We start from the raw sequence: 21,792 nt of genomic DNA on the forward strand, positions 1-21,792 counted from the left end.
GGATAAACTCTCAACTAATGGCCTTGTACAGGGAGAATATGGTCATGTAGAATAAGGCATTAATAAGTGTTTTATAATGACTAATAAAGAGCCAATAAACTGCTAATATGCATGTTAATTAACAACTAGTTCATAGTGAATTTGTGTACCTTAATATAAAGTGTTACCGAAACATTTATTATTTTAGAGCCAGACAACATTTGACACAATGTCTAGTTTATTTGTACAGAATCTTTCAACAACAGAGCAAAACGACAGTCTTTACATCAGACAGGCATGAAGAAAATGCATATTGAAAAATAACAATATTATCCAAAAACATAAGGAATCAAAATGTTTTTTTTACAGATCTAAAGATATTGTAGTTGTTTTTCCAGCTGACTTCTATGTTAGGATGAATCCTTGTACATTTCAGGAACTGCACTTTATGTTAAATGTGTTTGGGCTCTTGAGTGTGAAAAAAGCCAAATATATGTTCTTTTTATACAAACCTAACATATCACAAACTTGACCACTTGTCACTCAGAAATGTAATCCTCATCACCTTTTCTCCAGGTGTTATTGATGCTGAGGAAATGAAATACATGATTTTAACATTAGCACCTTACACTTTACCAAAGAGAAGCCTCTTACATATGATGCGGATTTTTGTTAAATTCAGTCCATATATTAAAGGGTTGAAGAGCGGTGGGAATGTGATCAAGTACAGAGATAAAATAATACGCAACACGCTGGGAACACCGCTCATATCAAACCTGCTCTGTATTATTTCAAAGAAACCCCCAGAGGAGAAGTTGAACAGGGAAACAAGGTGAGGTGTGCAGGTGCTGACAGCTTTCTGTCTGGTCTGTTTGGAGCCAGAGAAACACACTCTGAGGATCTTAATGTACGAGTAAAACGTTAAAATTACGAGAGCAGCTATAACAGTAAACATGTAAACAAGTCCATACACATTATTGACTGTAGTGTCAGAGCAGGCCAGTTTAACAACCGAGAAGTTATCACAGTACACTTTGTTAATGATGTTCCCACACAGCTGTAAAGGGGCACTCAGTGATATCATGATAACTACATTAAGAATGGGGAAAAACCAGGTTAGAGCAATAAACATGGCAGCTTTGTTAGAAGTCATACGTGTGTTATAATGCAGAGGATGACAGATAGCAAGATATCTGTCATAAGACATGATGGCTAAATTATACATCTGTACATTTACATATGTATACAGAGAGAAAACCTGCAGGAAGCAGAGCGGAGCAGAAACAGTGTGAATGTCAGAGAGGATCTGAACCAGAAGGGATGGAAACAACCCTGTACTACCACACAGTTCATTTACAAACAGGCTGCACAGAAAAAGGTACATAGGTTCATGTAAGCTCCTGTTCACACAGATAACCACAATCAGAGACGTGTTGGCACCTATAATACACACATATAAACAAATGACAATCATGAAGAACAAGTATTTAAAAACCCCTGTGTGGAAGAAGGCACTCATTATAAAATATGAAACGTGAGTAGAGTTCACCATGATCCTGCTCATTCAAACATGTAATGAAACAGATGATATACTCATCTCTCCTTAAAGTCTGTATGATGTTCAGATCAGAATAACGGAGCTCAGTTAGTGGAGGACATTGTGTGAAGCTGCAGACTCACTGAGCTCAGACCCCCTGCTGCTTTGACCTTCTTCAGTGAGGGGAGCCAATCACAGCACTCCATCCCTATTGTCAAAGGACCCACTGACCGACCTGTAACCATAGTTTAGAAAAATAACATGCTAACATTAGTCGTAATTAGTTTGGCGCCTAACTGCCCTTAGTCTGCATTAGTTAGAGTTGTTTGTATGACCTAATTTATGTATGTATTTAATCAAGGACCATGCATACAAATACATTCATCTCAGAAAAAGAGAAGAGATGATTTATGCCAGATTTGAGGTAATATCTAATTTCCATCTGCATTCCTGAGGTATATAACAATCAACAGTCTTTACATCAGGCAGGCATGAAGAAAATACATATTGAAAAATAAGATAAGATAAGACTTGATTTATCCAGAAGGAAATTGTTTGCCAGAGTAACAAAATACAATAAACACAATAAACACAGCAGCACAACAGCAAAACTGTACACTAAAAGTGCAGCAAAAGAGCAATTAAACATCTACAGACAACATGAAACATAGAAACATAGAAACATAGATGGTCACACAATCAATGCAATTATTAGCAGTATTTAGTAGTTAGTAGTGCAAAATAAATAAATAATTAAATAATAGTATTATACAAAAACATAAGGAATCAAAATGTTTTGTTCACAGATCTAAAGATATTGTAGTTGTTTTTCCAGCTGACTTCTATGTTAGGATGAGTCCTTGTACATTTCAGGAACTGCACGTTATGTTAAATGTGTTTGGGCTCATTGCTCGCTAGTAGTAGTACACATGCCGCTTTCGTCTCATTAGTATGCATGAAAAAGTGACAGGTGACACGCCCCCAATTATGCAAATCAGCTAAGTCCCGCCTCCCATTGATCGACATCCTTTGATGTGGGGGTGAGGGGTCATCACAACTTGTCACTCAGAAATGTAATCCTCATCACCTTTCCTCCAGGTGTTATTGATGCTGAGGAAATGAAATACATGACTTAAAGATTAGCACCTTACACTTTACCAAAGAGAAGACTCTTACATATGATGCGGACTTTTGTTAAATTCAGCCCATATATTAAAGGGTTGAAGAGCGGTGGGAAGGTGAAAAAGTACACAGATACAAAAATACACAACATGCTGGGAACACCGCTCATATCAAACCTGCTCTGTATTATTTCATAAAAAGCCCCGAAGGAGAAGTTGAACAGGGAAACAAGGTGAGGTGTGCAGGTGCTGACAGATTTCTGTCTGGTCTGTTTGGAGCCAGAGAAACACACTCTGAGGATCCTCATGTACGAGTAAAACATTACAATTATGAGAGCAACTATAACAGTAAACATGTAAACAAGTCCATACATATTATTGACTGTAGTGTCAGAGCAGGCCAGTTTAACAACCGAGAAGTTGTCACAGTACACTTTGTTCACATGAGCAGAACAGAAACAGTGTGAATGTCAGAGAGGATCTGAACCAGAAGGAATGGAAACAACCCTGTACTACCACACAGTTCATTTACAAACAGGATGCACAGAAAAAGGTACATAGGTTAATGTAAGCTCCTGTTCACACAGATAACCACAATCAGCAACACGTTGGCACCTATAGTGCAATGCCTGCCAGGCGTTTCTTGGAAAGAGCTTTTCCAGTTACCCCACCCCCGAAACACACAAACAGATGTTCTGTGTGTCTAAGGGCAGCCGTGCGCTCCACATAATATGCCTCTAATTCGCCCTTGCATCCTGGCCGGAGAAATCACCTCTCTCCTCCGGGACGCTTCCTCCCACCGTCAGCCCACTCCTGGAGGACGGAGCTCCCCACCCTTCGCCGCGGCGCAGCAAAATACTTGAATATCTTATCCAGATATACAAGCCTCTCGCGGTCACGCGACAGCGGGGGCAGGGGCCTTCTCCCCTCTGCCCTCTGCCCACCCGGCTGTCTGCGGAAGAAGATGGGCCGCTAGGCCTTCCTCCTTATTAGGGAAGTAAAAAGGACTCGTTGAGATTCTGTGGAATTTAACTTTAGAGCTCCGGGTGCCCAAATGGACATTCCCTTATCTTTGCCCCAGAGTGCACCTAAAATAAGCCTGGGTGCACCAGGCAAAGGCACCGCCGGGTGCTTCCACATGGGAAAGAAACGGGGGTCAGGTGAGCTTTCTCTCAGAGATAGAAATGATTTGTATTTCAATTATTTTATGTTTCTCCGTTTATATGCGTTAGCGTAACCGGTGATTGCAACAATGGGTCCGATGATTCAATGCCTGGTACACGGAGCAAGGGAGGACTTGGGTTACCACCGCGTTAAATGGTCCCACCTCCGCACCAACGCCGGGCTGGTGATGGCAACATTGGGTCCGATGCATCAATTCATGGTGCCCCGACCATGAGAGGGTTTGGGGTGCCCCGGAACCAGGCAGTACCCCAGCAGGAAACACGTTTTATGGTCAAAGGAGGAAAGAGTGATAGAACCGGGGTAAAGCAAATAAAGTGTCCGAGAATAGTGACTTGTGTGGCGGCCAGAGAGTCTGTCATCTCTCGGTCCTATCCTCCAGGCAATGCGGTACCAGAACTGGGTCAAATTGACCAAAATGTAAAAATAATAAGTTTCAATTCATCCATGGAAAAGGGCTGAAAACGAAAAAAGGTATCTGAAAATAGTGCATCATGAGCCCGCAAGAGTCCCCTGACAACTCTCCTTACATTCCTCCAGAGTCAGGAAAAACTCTGTTATCTTTTGGGAGAACCAGAGAAAAGGGGTGAAAATTGAGAAATGGTATCCCAAAATAATGTCTCTTAAGGCGGGTAGAGTCCCCTGACAACTCTCCTTACATTCCTCCAGAGTCAGGAAATACTCTGTTATCTTTTGGAAGAACCAGAGAAAAGGGGTGAAAATGGAGAAATGGTATCCCAAAATAGTGTCTCATAATTCCCTGACAACTCCCCTTGCATTCCTCCAGAGACCAGTTCAAAAACGTAAAGTTTGGGAAGAACCATACTGGGGGGTCTCCATGCAACAATTGTATCCGAGCCAAAGCACTCATGTAGCGGACACATTCCTCCATGATGTGAAACAGCCGTTTTTTTTCTGAGTCCTCTCAAAAACCGGGTTTCGGATTTCGTGCAGATGGTAGCTTGGAAAACATGAATGAATTTTTTTGACGGAGGAGGGGAGGTCTCGATTCCCCTCTCCGTTGTAAGTTGCAACGGGGGAGTAAAAAAGTGTCCGGGGCTTCGGCCCGAAGCGCCGAAGACTTGAGCACTTTTGAGCCCCTCCTCCGTTGGCACTCTGTCGTTTTTTGATTATTTTAAGAAATAATTGACCGTTTTCTTCACTTTTTTCTTCTTTCCACATGGCATGGCAGGCCGCCTATGAGCTCTCAAATTCGGCCTGGAACCTCCAGGAATTGTGGGCTATAGTGTTATAACGCCTGATTAATATGTTAGTAATGCTGGCAGCAGGTTCACTGCTGTTAGCAGGGTCTCACACTCACAGGCAACGGCAAAAGGCAAACAGATTTTTTCACACTTCCAGGAGACAGACCGCAAAAACCACCTCTCTGTGGCCCTTCACAGAGCCCCAAAGGACATACTTAGCAGCTCCAGCATGTCTCCCTAACATGCGCACTTCCATAACCTCGCAAACCGTGAGACCCCCGGACTTAAGCACTGAAAGGGATGGCAGTGAGGAGGCGAGGCTGCCTTTTATGCTGTGAGATACACGCGCATTCAGGTAGACCCGCCCAGGATCCGGGTACGTCTAGGAAAGTCTCAGTTTAGGAATGCGTGCACGGATAGGATACATGGGAGTACCCATAGAGTCCAGTAGAGCAGGGGTTTCCAAACTTTTCAGCCCGCGACCCCCAAAATAACATTGCCAGAGACTCGCGACCCCCTGTCAACGGGGTTAATTTAAGTTTCCCGCACTCTCGCGGGAATATCTCCTCAATGGAGCGAGCTTAAGTTTCATGATACCCTCCTGGGACCCAGCCCATTGAAAATGTCCACTTTAGTGTAGCTTTGTTTCTATGAGCATGGTCAAATGGAGACCACATCCATAAAACTAGTCAAGATGACCCTACAGCCCATGCCGACTGGAGTCAATGAGGTAATTTTCCCATTACATTGACTACAAAGTCTTTGAAGATCTGGAAAGATTCACCAAAAACCAAACTAGTTTTTTATTGACCAAATAAACAGCAATGTTCAGATCAATTACTTATTCATGTTCGATTGTCGAACCTCAGATTGAGGAGGAACAATGCGGATTCCGTCCTGGTCGTGGAACGACGGATCAGCTTTTTACTCTCGCAAGGATCCTGGAGGGGGCCTGGGAATACGCTTATCCGGTCTACATGTGTTTTGTAGACTTGGAGAAGGCGTATGACCGAGTTCCCAGGGAGTTACTGTGGGAGGTGCTGCGGGAGTATGGGGTGAGGGGGTCTCTACTCAGGGCCATCCAATCTCTGTACTCCCAAAGCGAGAGCTGTGTCCGGGTCCTCGGCAGTAAGTCGGACCCATTTCCGGTGAGGGTTGGCCTCCGCCAGGGCTGCGCTTTGTCACCAATCATGTTTATAATATACATGGATCGGATTTCGAGGCGTAGTCATGGGGGAGGGGGTCTGCAGTTCGGTGGACTAAGGATTGCACCACTGCTTTTTGCAGATGATGTGGTTCTAATGGCTTCATCGGTCTGCGACCTTCAGCACTCACTGGATCGGTTCGCAACCGAGTGTGAAGCGGCTGGGATGAGGATCAGCACCTCCAAATCTGAGGCCATGGTTCTCAGCAGGAAACCGATGGACTGTCCACTTCAAGTAGGGAATGAGTCCTTACCCCAAGTGAAGGAGTTCAAGTATCTCGGGGTCTTGTTCTCGAGTGAGGGAACAATGGAGCGTGAGATGGGCCGGAGAATCGGAGCAGCGGGAGCGGTACTGCAGTCGCTTTATCGCACCGTTGTGACGAAAAGGGAGCTGAGCCAGAAGGCAAAGCTCTCTGTCTACCGGGCCATTTTCGTTCCTACCCTCACCTATGGTCATGAAGGATGGGTCATGACCGAAATAACGAGATCGCGGATACAAGCGGCCGAGATGGGTTTTCTCCGCAGGGTGGCTGGTGTCTCCCTTAGGGATAAGGTGAGAAGTTCGGTCATCAGGGAGGGACTCGGAGTTGAGCCGCTCCTCCTTCGCGTCGAAAGGAGCCAGTTGAGGTGGTTCGGGCACCTAGTTAGGATGCCACCTGGGCGCCTCCCTAGGGAGGTGTTCCAGGCACGTCCAGCTGGGAAGAGACCAAGGGGTAGACCTAGGACCAGGTGGAGGGGTTATATCTCTTCGCTGGCCTGGGAGCGCCTTGGGATCCCCCAGTCAGAGCTGGTTGATGTCGCCAGGGAAAAGAAAGTTTGGGGCTCTCTGCTGGAACTGCTACCCCCGCGACCCGACCACGGATAAGCGGGAGAAGATGGATGGATGGATGAATGTTTTAAATAAAGGTGAATGTATTATTGTATTAATATCAATCTATAACCATAATACGTTACATAGTCTATCTGTTAATTTTGGCTGTCTTTTCAAACTAATATGGTCCCGACGTTCACTCCAGTGGACATACTGTAACATTTTAAAATTAAATTAAATTAAAAAAGTCTGAATTGCAAGATATTTTTTTAACCCTAAATAGGTAGGAAATCACAAAAAAAAGGAAATTGGGAAATGTTTCCCTCGGGTCCCAGGAGGATACAGCTCAGCGCAACACCTTCGTCAAACATGTTGCCACTTGTTTGTACCATTTTCAGGCGATTTGTAATCTGTTCTAGAAAAACAATGTGTTTTTTTTGGATTTCAAGAAGCATATAGAACAAACAATGGATGTAATTTATGTACATTTATCCATGCTGAAATTAGATTTAGATGTGTTAGGGGTGAGATAGAGATAATTATCTATGCATCCAATGAAGCATTGCATGAAGTCTGCTAGTGATCAGAGGCTGTTGTTGGGCTGCAGAAAGGTTTTTTTGTTTGTTTTGTAGGCAGACCATGCAGAACTCAGAGAGTTAAACTTGGGCCTGCGACCATAGTTTTAATGTATTTTGTTTTGAAAATCCACAGCGGAGGTTTGTGTCGTACTACATGCGGTGTGTTTGCATATCTCTCAGTAGCCAGCGATCTGAGTCTGTTGGACATAAACTCCGTAATAAATGTAGTCTACATTTGATAAGAGGTGTAAAACCTGAGAGCATTTTAAATCGCATTTGAACTAAATGCTTATATAATCTGTATTTGATTTATTGTGTGAACGAGGCGATGTAGAGAAGGTTAAGTGTCCTTGGTATGAAAACATTTGAGAAACACTGCGCTGGTGGATTGTCAAAGGGGGAGCCTCGTTGCGGGGAAATTAAACAGATGGCTAGTCCGTCCCTGAAAAATGTCTATGCACACGTTATTATTAATAATAACAAAAAAATTGATAAAATAAATTGATTACAAAAATTATTATTATTTTTTTAATTTTCAATTTTATGTTGTAATCATCTCGCGACCCCCACTTTGGGAACCCCTGCAGTAGAGGGCGGAGCCTGTGAGAGATATAACAGATGATATACTCATCTCTCCTTAAAGTCTGTATGATGTTCAGATCAGAATAACGGAGCTCAGTTAGTGGAGGACATTGTGTGAAGCTGCAGACTCACTGAGCTCAGACCCCCTGCTGCTTTGACCTTCTTCAGTGAGGGGAGCCAATCACAGCACTCCATCCCTATTGTCAAAGGACCCTCTGACCGACCTGTAACCATAGTTTAGAAAAATAACATGCTAACATTAGTCGTAATTAGTTAGAGTTGTTTGTATGACCTAATTGATGTATTTATTTAATCAAGGACCATGCATACAAATACATTCATCTCAGAAAAGAGAAGAGATGATTTATGCCAGAATTGAGCAAATAGATAATTTCCATCTGCAGCCCTCATGCAGGTACATAACAATCAACAGTCTTTACATCAGGCAGGCATGAAGAAAATACATATTGAAAAATATCAAAAAATAAGGAATGGAAAATCCTTTTTCACAGATCCAAATATATTGTAGTTGTTTTTCAAGCTGACTTCTATGTTAGGATGAGTCCTTATGAAATATACTTCAGTAGCCAGACCTTTAGATGTATTATTATAAATTGTTAAAAAAAAGCCTGAGTTTCAGAAAATCTACTTTCAACCATTGAATATTATGTTTAAGATTGATTTTGGGATGATGGCAAATATATCATCTAGATATTCTTATTAAAGACAGGGTAATGTGTTGCATTTTAATAAAGCAGTAGACTCTCGATCTGCCATATAAATATCTGCATAAACTCGATATATTTGCGGCCCTTTGCACAGCCACACATTAGCAGGAAATAATGACAGTATAATTATAGTTCAATTCTAAATCATTACGGGTTAGAGTCGACATCAGGAGCTTAGGTTGGGGTCAGGGTTATGAAGGTTAGGCAACAAACTATGATTTATTTAGGTTGAGGCAACAAAAGAATAACTTCATTAGTTTGAAACGTTTAGAAGGTACTTTACAAGAATATAAAACAATAAGAAACATTTATTATTTTTGAGTCAAAGACTTTTTCAACATTTGACACAATGTCTAGTTTATTTGTACAGAATCTTTCAACAACAGAGCAAAACGACAGTCTTTACATCAGACAGGCATGAAGAAAATACATATTGAAAAATAATAGTATTATCCAAAAACATAAGGAATCAAAATGTTTTTTTCACAGATCTAAAGATATTGTAGTTGTTTTTCCAGCTGACTTCTATGTTAGGATGAATCCTTGTACATTTCAGGAACTGCACTTTATGTTAAATGTGTTTGGGCTCATTGCTCGCTGTATGAGGCAGCACATCCTCCCTTACGGTCATTGTAAAAATAGAAATGCTTTCCAGATTTATATTTGGTGTATTATGTGTGAAAAAAATCCAAAGATGTTTTTTTTATACAAACCTAACATATCACAAACTTCACAACTTGTCACTCAGAAATGTAATCCTCATCACCTTTCCTCCAGGTGTTATTGATGCTGAGGAAATGAAATACATGACTTTAACATTAGCACCTTACACTTTACCAAAGAGAAGACTCTTACATATGATGCGGATTTTTGTTAAGTTTTGTCCATATATTAAAGGGTTGAAGAGCGGTGGGAAGGTGAAAAAGTACAGAGATAAAACAATACGCAACATGCTGGGAATACTGCTCATATCAAACCTGCTCTGTATTATTTCAAAAAAAGCCCCGAAGGAGAAGTTAAGCATGGAAACAAGGTGAGGTGTGCAGGTGCTGACAGCTTTCTGTCTGGTCTGTTTGGAGCCAGAGAAACACACTCTGAGGATCTTAATGTACGAGTAAAACGTTAAAATTACGAGAGCAGCTATAACAGTACACGTGTAAACAAGTCCATACACATTATTGACTGTAGTGTCAGAGCAGGCCAATGTAACAATGTGGAAGTTGTCACAGTACACTTTGTTAATGATGTTCCCACACAGCTGTAAAGGGGCACTCAGTGATATCATGATAACTACGTGAAGAATGGGGAAAAACCAGGTTAGAGCAATAAACATGGCAGCTTTGTGAGAAGTCATACGTGTGTTATAATGCAGAGGATGACAGATAGCAAGATATCTGTCATAAGACATGATAGCTAAATTATAAAACTGTACATTTCCATATGTATACAGAGAGAAAACCTGCAGGAAGCAAAGCGGAGCAGAGACAGTGTGAATGTCAGAGAGGATCTGAACCAGAAGGGATGGAAACAACCCTGTACTACCACACAGTTCATTTACAAACAGGCTGCACAGAAAAAGGTACATAGGTTCATGTAAGCTCCTGTTCACACAGATAACCACAATCAGAGACGTGTTGGCACCTATAATACACACATATAAACACATGACAATCATGAAGAACAAGTATTTAAAAACCCCTGTGTGGAAGAAGGCACTCATTATAAAATATGAAACGTGAGTAGAGTTCACCATGATCCTGCTCATTCAAACATGTAATGAAACAGATGATATACTCATCTCTCCTTAAAGTCTGTATGATGTTCAGATCAGAATAACGGAGCTCAGTTAGTGGAGGACATTGTGTGAAGCTGCAGACTCACTGAGCTCAGACCCCCTGCTGCTTTGACCTTCTTCAGTGAGGGGAGCCAATCACAGCACTCCATCGCTATTGTCAAAGGACCCACTGACCGACCTGTAACCATAGTTTAGAAAAATAACATGCTAACATTAGTCGTAATTAGTTTGGCGCCTAACTGCCCTTAGTCTGCATTAGTTAGAGTTGTTTGTATGACCTAATTTATGTATGTATTTAATCAAGGACCATGCATACAAATACATTCATCTCAGAAAAAGAGAAGAGATGATTTATGCCAGATTTGAGGTAATATCTAATTTCCATCTGCATTCCTGAGGTATATAACAATCAACAGTCTTTACATCAGGCAGGCATGAAGAAAATACATATTGAAAAATAAGATAAGATAAGACTTGATTTATCCCGAAGGAAATTGTTTGCCAGAGTAACAAAATACAATAAACACAATAAACACAGCAGCACAACAGCAAAACTGTACACTAAAAGTGCAGCAAAAGAGCAATTAAACATCTACAGACAACATGAAACATAGAAACATAGAAACATAGATGGTCACACAATCAATGCAATTATTAGCAGTATTTAGTAGTTAGTAGTGCAAAATAAATAAATAATTAAATAATAGTATTATACAAAAACATAAGGAATCAAAATGTTTTGTTCACAGATCTAAAGATATTGTAGTTGTTTTTCCAGCTGACTTCTATGTTAGGATGAGTCCTTGTACATTTCAGGAACTGCACGTTATGTTAAATGTGTTTGGGCTCATTGCTCGCTAGTAGTAGTACACATGCCGCTTTCGTCTCATTAGTATGCATGAAAAAGTGACAGGTGACACGCCCCCAATTATGCAAATGAGCTAAGTCCCGCCTCCCATTGATCGACATCCTTTGATGTGGGGGTGAGGGGTCATCACAACTTGTCACTCAGAAATGTAATCCTCATCACCTTTCCTCCAGGTGTTATTGATGCTGAGGAAATGAAATACATGACTTAAAGATTAGCACCTTACACTTTACCAAAGAGAAGACTCTTACATATGATGCGGACTTTTGTTAAATTCAGCCCATATATTAAAGGGTTGAAGAGCGGTGGGAATGTGATAAAGTACACAGATACAAAAATACACAACATGCTGGGAACACCGCTCATATCAAACCTGCTCTGTATTATTTCATAAAAAGCCCCGAAGGAGAAGTTGAACAGGGAAACAAGGTGAGGTGTGCAGGTGCTGACAGATTTCTGTCTGGTCTGTTTGGATCCAGAGAAACACACTCTCAGGATCCTCATGTACGAGTAACACATTACAATTATGAGAGCAACTATAACAGTAAACATGTAAACAAGTCCATACATATTATTGACTGTAGTGTCAGAGCAGGGGAGTTTAACAGCTGAGAAGTTGTCACAGTACACTTTGTTCACATGAGCAGAACAGAAACAGTGTGAATGTCAGAGAGGATCTGAACCAGAAGGAATGGAAACAACCCTGTACTACCATACAGTTCATTTACAAACAGGCTGCACAGTGGAATTTAACTTTAGAGCTCCGGGTGCCCAAATGGACATTCCCTTATCTTTGCCCCAGAGTGCACCTAAAATAAGCCTGGGTGCTCCAGGCAAAGGCACCGCCGGGTGCTTCCACATGGGAAAGAAACGGGGGTCAGGTGAGCTTTCTCTCAGAGATAGAAATGATTTGTATTTAAATTATTTTATGTTTCTCCGTTTATATGTGTTAGCATAACCGGTGATTGCAACAATGGGTCCGATGCTTCAATGCCTGGTACACGGACCAAGGGAGGACATGGGTTACCACCGAGTTAAATGGTCCCACCTCCGCACCAACGCCGGGCTGGTGATGGCAACATTGGGTCCGATGCATCAATTCATGGTGCCCCGACCATGAGAGGGTTTGGGGTTCCACGGAACCAGGCAGTACCCCAGCAGGAAACACGTTTTATGGTCAAAGGAGGAAAGAATGATAGAACCGGGGTAAAGCAAATAAAGTGTCCGAGAATAGTGACTTGTGTGGCGGCCAGAGAGTCTGTCATCTCTCTGTCCTATCGTCCAGGAAATGCGGTACCAGAACTGGGTCAAATTGACCAAAATGTAAAAATAATAAGTTTCAATTCATCCATGGAAAAGGGCTGAAAACAAAAAAAAGTATCCGAAAATATTGCATCATGAGTCCCCTGACAACTCTCCTTACATTCCTCCAGAGTCAGGAAATACTCTGTTATCTTTTAGGAGTACCAGAGAAAAGGGGTGAAAATGGAGAAATGGTATCCCAAAATAGTGTCTCATAATTCCCTGACAACTCCCCTTGCATTCCTCCAGAGACCAGTTCAAAAACGTAAAGTTTGGGAAGAACCATACTGGGGGGTCTCCATGCAACAATTGTATCCGAGCCAAAGCACTCATGTAGCGGATACATTCCTCCATGATGTGAAACAGCCTTTTTTTTCTGAGTCCTCTCAAAAACCGGGTTTCGAATTTCGTGCAGATGGTAGCTTGGAAAACATGAATGAATTTTTTTGACGGAGGAGGGGAGGTCTCGATTCCCCTCTCCGTTGTAAGTTGCAACGGGGGAGTGCAAAAGTGTCCGGGGCTTCGGCCCGAAGCGCCGAAGACTTGAGCACTTTTGAGCCCCTCCTCCGTTGGCACTCTGTCGTTTTTTGATTATTTTAAGATATAATTGACCGTTTTCTTCACTTTTTTCTTCTTTCCACGGGTGGGGGTGCATGGCAGGCCGCCTATGAGCTCCCAAATTTGGCCTGGAACCTCCAGGAATTGTGGGCTATAGTGTTAAAACTTCTGATTAATATGTTAGTAATGCTGGCAGCAGCTTCTCACACTCACAGGAAACGGCAAAAGGCAAACAGGTTTTTTCACACTTCCAGGAGACAGACCGCAAAAACCACCTCTCTGTGGCCCTTCACAGAGCCCCAAAGGACATACTTAGCAGCTCCAGCATGTCTCCCTAACATGCGCACTTCCATAACCTCGCACACCGTGAGACCCCGGGCCCCCGGACTTAAGCACTCCCCCACGGACTAAACCTAGATGTTCACACCCTACAAAACCTCATGCCCCTGGAAACCCTAAAAGGGGGGTGGATTTTGCGGTGCTTTACCGTCCGCCCATCAGCATCCATATTCGGCTTTCTTCACGGCACCCCCCCTGTTCTGGAGGTTCACACTTTAACTGTTTTGTCATATTTCGTCTTTCCACGGGTGGGTGCGCCTGGCAAAGCTGTGTACCCAAACTCAAGCACTCTCACTCTGACTAAACACATAAAGACATCCGGGTAAGACCTTAGTGCCCCTTAGTGCCCCTGGTACGCCATGTCGTTAAATGAGCTCAGTAATGTACTGCACAACATCACATGGGTAAATGAGCTCCGTGTTGCCCTGCAATATCACATTTGGTGTATTTCCAAAAAGCTGTGAAAATACACCTATCTCCGTCATGTCCTGTAAAATATCATTCTTTGTTTATTTCCATCATTCAGGCAAATACACATATCTTTGTCTGCTCCAGGAGCTTCAAAGTGCAGACTCCTGAGCTCCGTCATGTCCTGCAAAATATCATTCCTCCGACCGCCAAGCACCGGCACGTGGACCCGGGGAGTAGGCCCTCCGATGGCGGGTCAAATTTGCTGATAGCACAGCTGATGGCTGGACACTAGCCATAGAGGAACACCAGGGCAGGACCAGGCAGTTTCATCTTTGCAGACAAGCATATGTGGTTTTTACGCAGGATCAAACAGGTAGCCTGTGATGAAGGAGGGTCGACCCTATATCATGTGAAGCCACCGAGCCGTGGTCCCCGAGGGAACTGGTGCCCGGAGCAAGGCCAATTGCTGAATGCCGCAGCCGACTAAGGCCGCTATGCAACAGTGGAGGATTAGAGAAACTGATGTTTGCCTGGCACTCCGCAGCGAAGTGGGGAGGTGGAACTTCCACCCCGCTGCGGAACCTGTGGTGGGACCCCTGAATCAGACGGTTCGTCTTGTAAACGCTTCATATCGGTCGGCCCGGGAGGTAAGAGACATGCAGGGTTACCCCCACGCAGCACACCCTCCCGGCCATCAGAGTCGAACCCGCAGTTCTGAGGAACCGACAGCCAGAGCACCGGCACGTGGACCGGGGGAGAAGACCCTCCGATGGTGGGTCGCGTTTGCCATTCGATCAGTGAGGTCAGAGGAGAATAACCTGCAGTTCGGAGGAACCGACAGCCAGAACACCGGCACGAGGCCGGGCCGGCGGAGGCCCTCCGATGGCGGGTTGCGTTTGCCATTCGATCAGTGAGGTGAGAGGAGAAGAACTCAGCAAAAATGGACAAAATCCGTTAATGTACGGTCGAGTTAGGGGGGGGGGAACGGCTGGACAAAGGCCGTCGGGGGGCACCCAGGACCGGGCAGTGCCCCCGGTAGAAGGAACCGGGTGAAACGGGCCAAAACTGAAATAAAAATAAATATAAAAAGAACCAGACAAAAGGGGTGAACATGTAAAAAAGTATCCGAAAATAGTGCCTCATAACCCGGGTAGAGTCCCCTGTCAACTCCCATGTCATTCCTCCACAGGCAAAATAGTCAGATTCAAATTTTGGAGAACCAGGGAAAATGGGTGAAAATGGAAAAAAGTATCCGAAAATAGTGCCTCATAACCCAGGTAGACCCTGACAACTCCCCTTGCATTCCTCCAGAGTCTGAAAAAGTCTGAGTTCATTTTTTGACAACCATAAAAAAAGGGTGAAAATGGAAAAAAGTATCCGAAAATAGTGTCTCATGAGGTGGTTAGAGTCCCCTGACAACTCCCCTTCCTCCAGAGTCAGAACAACTCTAAGTTATATTTTCGGAGAACCAGAGGAAAGGGGTGAAAATGGAGAAATTGTATCCCAAAATAGTGTCATAATTCCCTGACAACTCCCCTTGCATTCCTCCAGAGACCAGTTCAAAAACGTAAAGTTTGGTAAGAACCATACTGGGGGGTCTCCATGCAACAATTGCATCCGAGCCAAAGCACTCATGTAGCGGACACATTCCTCCATGATGTGAAACAGCCGTTTTTTTTCTGAGTCCTCTGAAAAACCAGGTTTCCGATTTCGTAGCTTGAAAAACATGAATTATTTTTTTGGACGGAGAAGGGGAGGTCTCGATTCCCCTCTCCGTTGTAAGTTACAACGGGGGAGTGCAAAAGTGTCCGGGGCTTCGGCCCGAAGCGCCGAAGGGTTGGCCCCTTTCTCTGTTGGCACTTAGTGTTTTTTTTGAGAATTTTTTTAACTTCATCTTTGATTATTTTAAGATATAATTGACCATTTTCTTTACTTTTTTCTTCTTTCCACGGGTGGGGGCGCATTGCAGGCGCATATGAGCTCCCAAATTCAGCCTGGAATCTCCGGGAATTGTGGACTAAGCTCCATAAACTGACAAAGTCACCCAGAAATGTCACTTTTATAGCCCAAAAATATATAATACAAATACATTTAAATAGTAAAAGGTACAATTGTGCTCTGAATTACCCAGAATTGGATTTATATAGCCCCATGATAGTGATTAAAAATCATTTTCATGGAAAAAAGTGTTAAAACACTGTGTGTGGAGAGAACCTCCATTTCCAAGTCAGAAATAGTGATTAAAATGCGGGGAAACTGTCTTAAATATGGACATAGAGTACCCAGAGAACCAGGCTGCTGCAGCACCTGGAGGAAGAGGGTGAGAGGGGAGTGCTTTAGTATGGGGAAGAAAGTGAGGTATTGAAGCTTCCTTCATGTACAACTGATGGACTGTAGTTAACATTGAAGCAGTCACTGAAGTGGACAATGTTGTACATTAAAGGGAGGGTTTCAATGCAAAACAGGTTCCATTAAATGGACACCAACCAGATTGCAGCACCTCACTTTCTGAGACAGAAAAATTGTTTAAAAGTGGTTTAAACGGCTGGAAGAGTGTTACACCATGTACAATTAATGAACTGTAGTTTGCATTGGAATTGTACAACACAGGGACATTTGCTATACTAAATACAGTACACTGTAAAACCTAACATCGTGTTAAATAAGAATGAATAAGAAAGCCTTACTTATGTTTTATTAACTTGTTAATAACACTCAGTTTAAATAATTAAGCTGTAATGCGGGGTCGAAAAACCTAACTAACTCAATGTAATTGATGTGAGCTAATTTAGAAAAACTAAGTTAGTGGAAATGGGGAACATTATGACATTCGCAGATCACTCCTTGACCACTTGGCGCTCAAAGTTACTTTCTGGAACTTTCTGGAACATTTACGAACATGCCCTGCAGCAGATGGACGTTTCCCCAATGGCTAGCCGCTATGGTCATTGTCATTGTCGCATTACAGTGAATCTTGTGCTTTGCACACTGCTTTGGTGAGTACATATTAACATCCTAACCGTTTTGCTGTCTTGTTGTATTTAATCTCAAGGTGTATATGCTTGCTAGTTTAGATAACATTAGCTAACGTTAGCTAATGTTAGCTAATGCTATCTTAACTATTGCAGACATAATGTGGCAAAATCGTGTTGCAGCTTGACCCAGGAGATAGTCTTAAGAGTGTCAACATTTAATATACGGAGATAGACAAGGGCTGACTTGATTTATCTGCATAAACGTTTTTAAGTACTTTTTGTATGAGTTGAGGTTCTGTTTAGAACGCATTGAACAAAGACTAGCACGTGAGTAACTTCATTATTAATGTCAGTGTTTTAGCCTAATGCCGTGACTTGTGGCTGTGTTCAGTTTTATTAGCCTACAACAAAGTATAAAGTTACACTTCACAACATGTGAGCGCCAATCAGTATATACTCCAAGTGGGTTGCGGTGCGGTATCGGGAGCTTGAGGAGGGACTCTCCCGCTAGGGGCGGCCGTTCCTGGGTGCAGACTGCGGGTCCCTCCGCCAGCTCCGCGGTGCTGCAAGCCGTCACTGCGGCGCTGGCGGAGAGACCCTCCTGCTACGGGCGGCCGTGCCTGGGTGGAGACTGCGGGTGCAACCTCAAGCTCCGCGGAGCTGGCTTGGCCATGTACCGGGCTTTACTTCACAGCGACTTGCTCTTTTGGCGGGGAAGCAGCTGGAGTGTAAATGTGTCTGGCGGCTATGTCTGTGGGCGTTACAATTCGCCGCAACGGGGAGTGGTGGGGGTCGTCAGGTTCCAACGTGAGGTGTAGATGTAACGTTCTTGCCGTCTGAAGTCATTGTTGATAATTATATAATCAGTTTCTTTCTATTTTAATTGTTTACAAATGCACACAATTGTTACAGGAGCACACACTATTTATGTTGCTCTCAAAGTGCATCAGATGAATCCATTTCAATTTTCAAATATATCTTCTGAAATTGTCAACAAAAACTAAAAATCCCAAACAATGTGTGACAGTTGAATCATGTATTACACAGTAACAGTAGTCTATTACCTTTTAATAGTTTATTTTTACAATAATCATATGGAGATACCAACTGAAATGGTTGTTTCACTCCTGCATATGTTTAAAGTGCATTTGGTGAAACTTGATTTAAATTAGCATAGTTTAAAAGCTAACTGATAGTAGTCTACATTTAAAAAGAGTATAGTGAAGATGTTGGCTGGCATACTCAGTTGAATAATATGTATTTGATGGTTGTAATATCCAGGTCTTTGTGATTTAAAGGCTATGCCATATTAAACAAATGTGGCTATGATTTGTCATGTTTGCAATCTTTGCTATAATCGATTAAATGTCTATGTTTTTGTTAGAAATATCTGCTTTCAAATGTTTTATTCTTCCCCATTCAGGCTTTAACAGATGGTGGCAACTCCACACATTCCATGATCACAGCAGTAAAAGGTATTTTTACACACTACACAATTCCTCTCTGATCGTTTGTATTTGTTCTATGAGCAGCGGCGTAAGAGCTTTATGTTAAAGGTCCCATGTCATGCTTTTCTGGTTATCACCCGTCCCCTTGTGTGTTATGAAGGTTTTTCTGCATGTAAACGGTCTGCAGAGTCACAAACCCTCAAAGCACACCCTGTAGCGAGTAGAACTCTAACACAGAGCGCCTCGTTGGAGATTTCTAATTTTCCAATTGTTTCTTCCTGGCCGTTACGACGTGTGAACACCCAGTGGCCCCACCCAGAGCCTTGACGTGCATAGAGCTCCGTGAGCGCTGACAGACGAGTTGGGATCTCACAGCGTTTATCAACCTTTTTCTTACTCAATATCTTATCTTATCAATATCAAGCCACACGTATTGTTTTTACTTCGGCTGTGAGTGTGTGTGTGTCAGGATGAGTTTGGCTGTGTTTAGGTGTGTATCGCCAATCAGAAAACCACACCGCCACGGAGCGCACACTGCAGCTCAGACTGCAGCTCAGACTGCAGCTGGGAGCTTCTCAACGTCCCGACCAATCAGAGCACACTGGGCTCACAGGGAGGGGGGGGAGCTCCAACAAGGCGTTTCGGACAGAGTGAAATTCAGTGAATACACGTAGTTTAGAGATGCTGTGAGAAACCAATGTGAGTTTGGAACATTGCACAATATACATCTATTCTAGTAAACCTCAACCATGGAATTATGATCTGTGGAAATGGCCATGACATGGGACCTTTAACATCACTAGAATTTGATCACAACAATAGCATGGATGCAATTTAGTCCTCTTCTCACTTTCACTTATTTCATAATACACGTTTTGCATTCTAAATCAGGTAAATACAACACTGTCGTTTCTAAATTGCTGTATACGTGATGTTTGATTGTTTTTATTGGTTTGTCGTTCTTGATTTTCAGATTTGCCAAGCAGATCGAAAACCTTCGATGCAGTGGACCTGTAAGTTCTGCTCATTTTTCATTATCATATCATTTGGCAAATATTATTGTTCTAATGTTTTGATCGACTAATCAATTAGTAAACAAAACGTTGCAGCAATAAATCAAAATAATATTATATTAATTATAGAGGCCTGAAATCTCAGCATACAATATTATATTGTTGTGGGCTAGACGTGTACCCTGCCTTTCTATCTAAGCCATAGTGGTTGCCTGCTTGCACAATTGTTATGATTTAAACTAATGTCTTCCTAATGTGCTGGCTTTCCATCTCCTACCCCACCCCCTTCTCTACTTGTTCAGGTATTTGCCGAATTTAATCAGATTACCAGTCGGAACCTCGAGGCAGACTTCTTTGAGGCTCTGGGCCAGCACACCCCACGTTTCATCCAACTGTTCAAGTCAAAAAAAGGATCGGTGGGACAGAAACTGCAGAGCATCAACTGGCCGGTAAGTAATATAACTTAGAAACTTTTTGTCACATACATTGATGACGATATGGTACTACTTCAAAAGCCTTCTAAAATAATTAAAACAACCCCTCAAAAAGATGGAAAAGGCCAAAATGTTTCATCTTGTGAGTTTGTCATTTAACCTTTATCTTCTTTATCTCTATCATTAGACACCGGACGTGACTGAACAGCGCTCTGTTGTCCTCAAAGGCATTCCGATTGTTCTTGGCGACGACTCCAAGGATTTCTTCAAGACATGCTTTGTAAGTACTTGAACACAAAAAAACTGTTTGGTTTGCATTTATTGAAAAGTCATATCCCCTATTTACACAAACTTGCAACCAAAAGATTGAATTTGGTGTGTTCAAAATACTGTACACTAAATTCCATGACCAGGAGTCTAGATTAGAAATGAGGTGTAAAATAAATGCACGTTTCCTAGCTGTATTTGCATCCATAGCATTAGTTTCCTCACACCACATTTACAGAACCTTTTTGGATATAATGTTACAACGCAGTTTGAGTGTGTACTTCAGCTACATCTTTTAGCAAAGACTTTAATGCAAATGCAACATGAATGTTTTCATAGGAAGACCTACTCTAATAGGTAGCGATGATAGTCTAAATAACGTGTTTTTCTTTGCAGGATACAACGAGAGATGAGGCCCTATCATCCGTCACTGTTGGTGTGCTGACTGTTCTCAGTGAAGACAGTCCTCAGGAGGGTCCAAGCTCAATCCACCTCGAGCCCATCTCCACTGACATTGTGCTTGAGGGAGGTATTGTCATGGAAAAGATCAAAAACGTTCCACAGGCCTGTTATTTGGCCTGATATATGCTTTGCATTTAGATCACCCAAAATGCATGGCAAATACTCTGAGGTTCGTTCAAACAGTGATGCTTGGACTGGGAACCAAAGCTCTCTCACCTAAACAATTAACTTTGAGAAACGCTCTACTGGATTAGACCTTAGTCAAGATAGTCATCAACTATCAGATAGAACTTGGCACTTAAAAAAGTTGCACCGTTAAATGTTATCACAAAAGTTTGTTACTCTGGGGAAACTGTTATAACTCTGTCAATTGTTGAGAGCAAAGTACAATGTACTCTTCTTCATAGTGGTCATTATATCTTTTTTCTTTTTACAATTGGTGTGTTGTGCACTGCTGTTTTTATTAAGATAAGGGTTTTGAGTACTTAAAAAGCACTGTTTGTTGGCACTTGAAAATAAATGTTATATTGCAATTGAATCAATTTGTGTTTTTAATGCATTATTTTTGGAGATTGTTGGAGTTTACACAACGTGTTTAGAGATGTGTTGTAGTACAATTATCTTAGTTAGCAGGAATTAGTTTGTTTAATTTAATAGTAAACCTTAGAATATACGAGTTAGTAGAATTTAAAAGGGTTAAGTTCTGGTGATTTGTATATTTAAGTAGGGTTTAATTTATTCATTGAGTTCACACAAATTAAAAAAAATAGGTTAATGCAAAGCATGCCTTTTAAGTTTACATAACTTAGTTTACATAAGTTTACATAACTTAGTTTACATAAGTTTACATAACTTAGTTTACATAAGTTTACATAACTTAGTTTACATAAGTTTACATAACTTAAAAGGTTTTTGTCAGCTGTACTTCTCAAAATTAATTGAAGCACACTTAGAATACACAAGTTGTTCATACTCACCATTCTAAGTTAAGTT

At 42.2% G+C, this 21,792-nt stretch overlaps 1 protein-coding gene across 1 annotated transcript; it reads right to left on the reverse strand.

Annotated features, from left to right (window-relative positions):
- Positions 1–9,753: 9,753 nt before the first annotated feature.
- Positions 9,754–10,680, reverse strand: LOC117532565 (olfactory receptor 142-like). The gene has a single exon (XM_034195899.1). It carries the CDS (start codon positions 10,678–10,680, stop codon positions 9,754–9,756), a length of 927 nt encoding a protein of 308 aa, XP_034051790.1.
- Positions 10,681–21,792: the final 11,112 nt, after the last annotated feature.

Source organism: Gymnodraco acuticeps, unplaced genomic scaffold (assembly GCF_902827175.1).
Source record: "Gymnodraco acuticeps unplaced genomic scaffold, fGymAcu1.1, whole genome shotgun sequence".
Lineage (NCBI taxonomy): Eukaryota > Metazoa > Chordata > Actinopteri > Perciformes > Bathydraconidae > Gymnodraco > Gymnodraco acuticeps.

What these genes read in the sequence shown, in the direction of transcription:
- LOC117532565 (XM_034195899.1), bottom strand. Translation starts at nt 10,680, where the DNA reads ATGGTGAACTCTACTCACGTTTCATATTTTATAATGAGTGCCTTCTTC.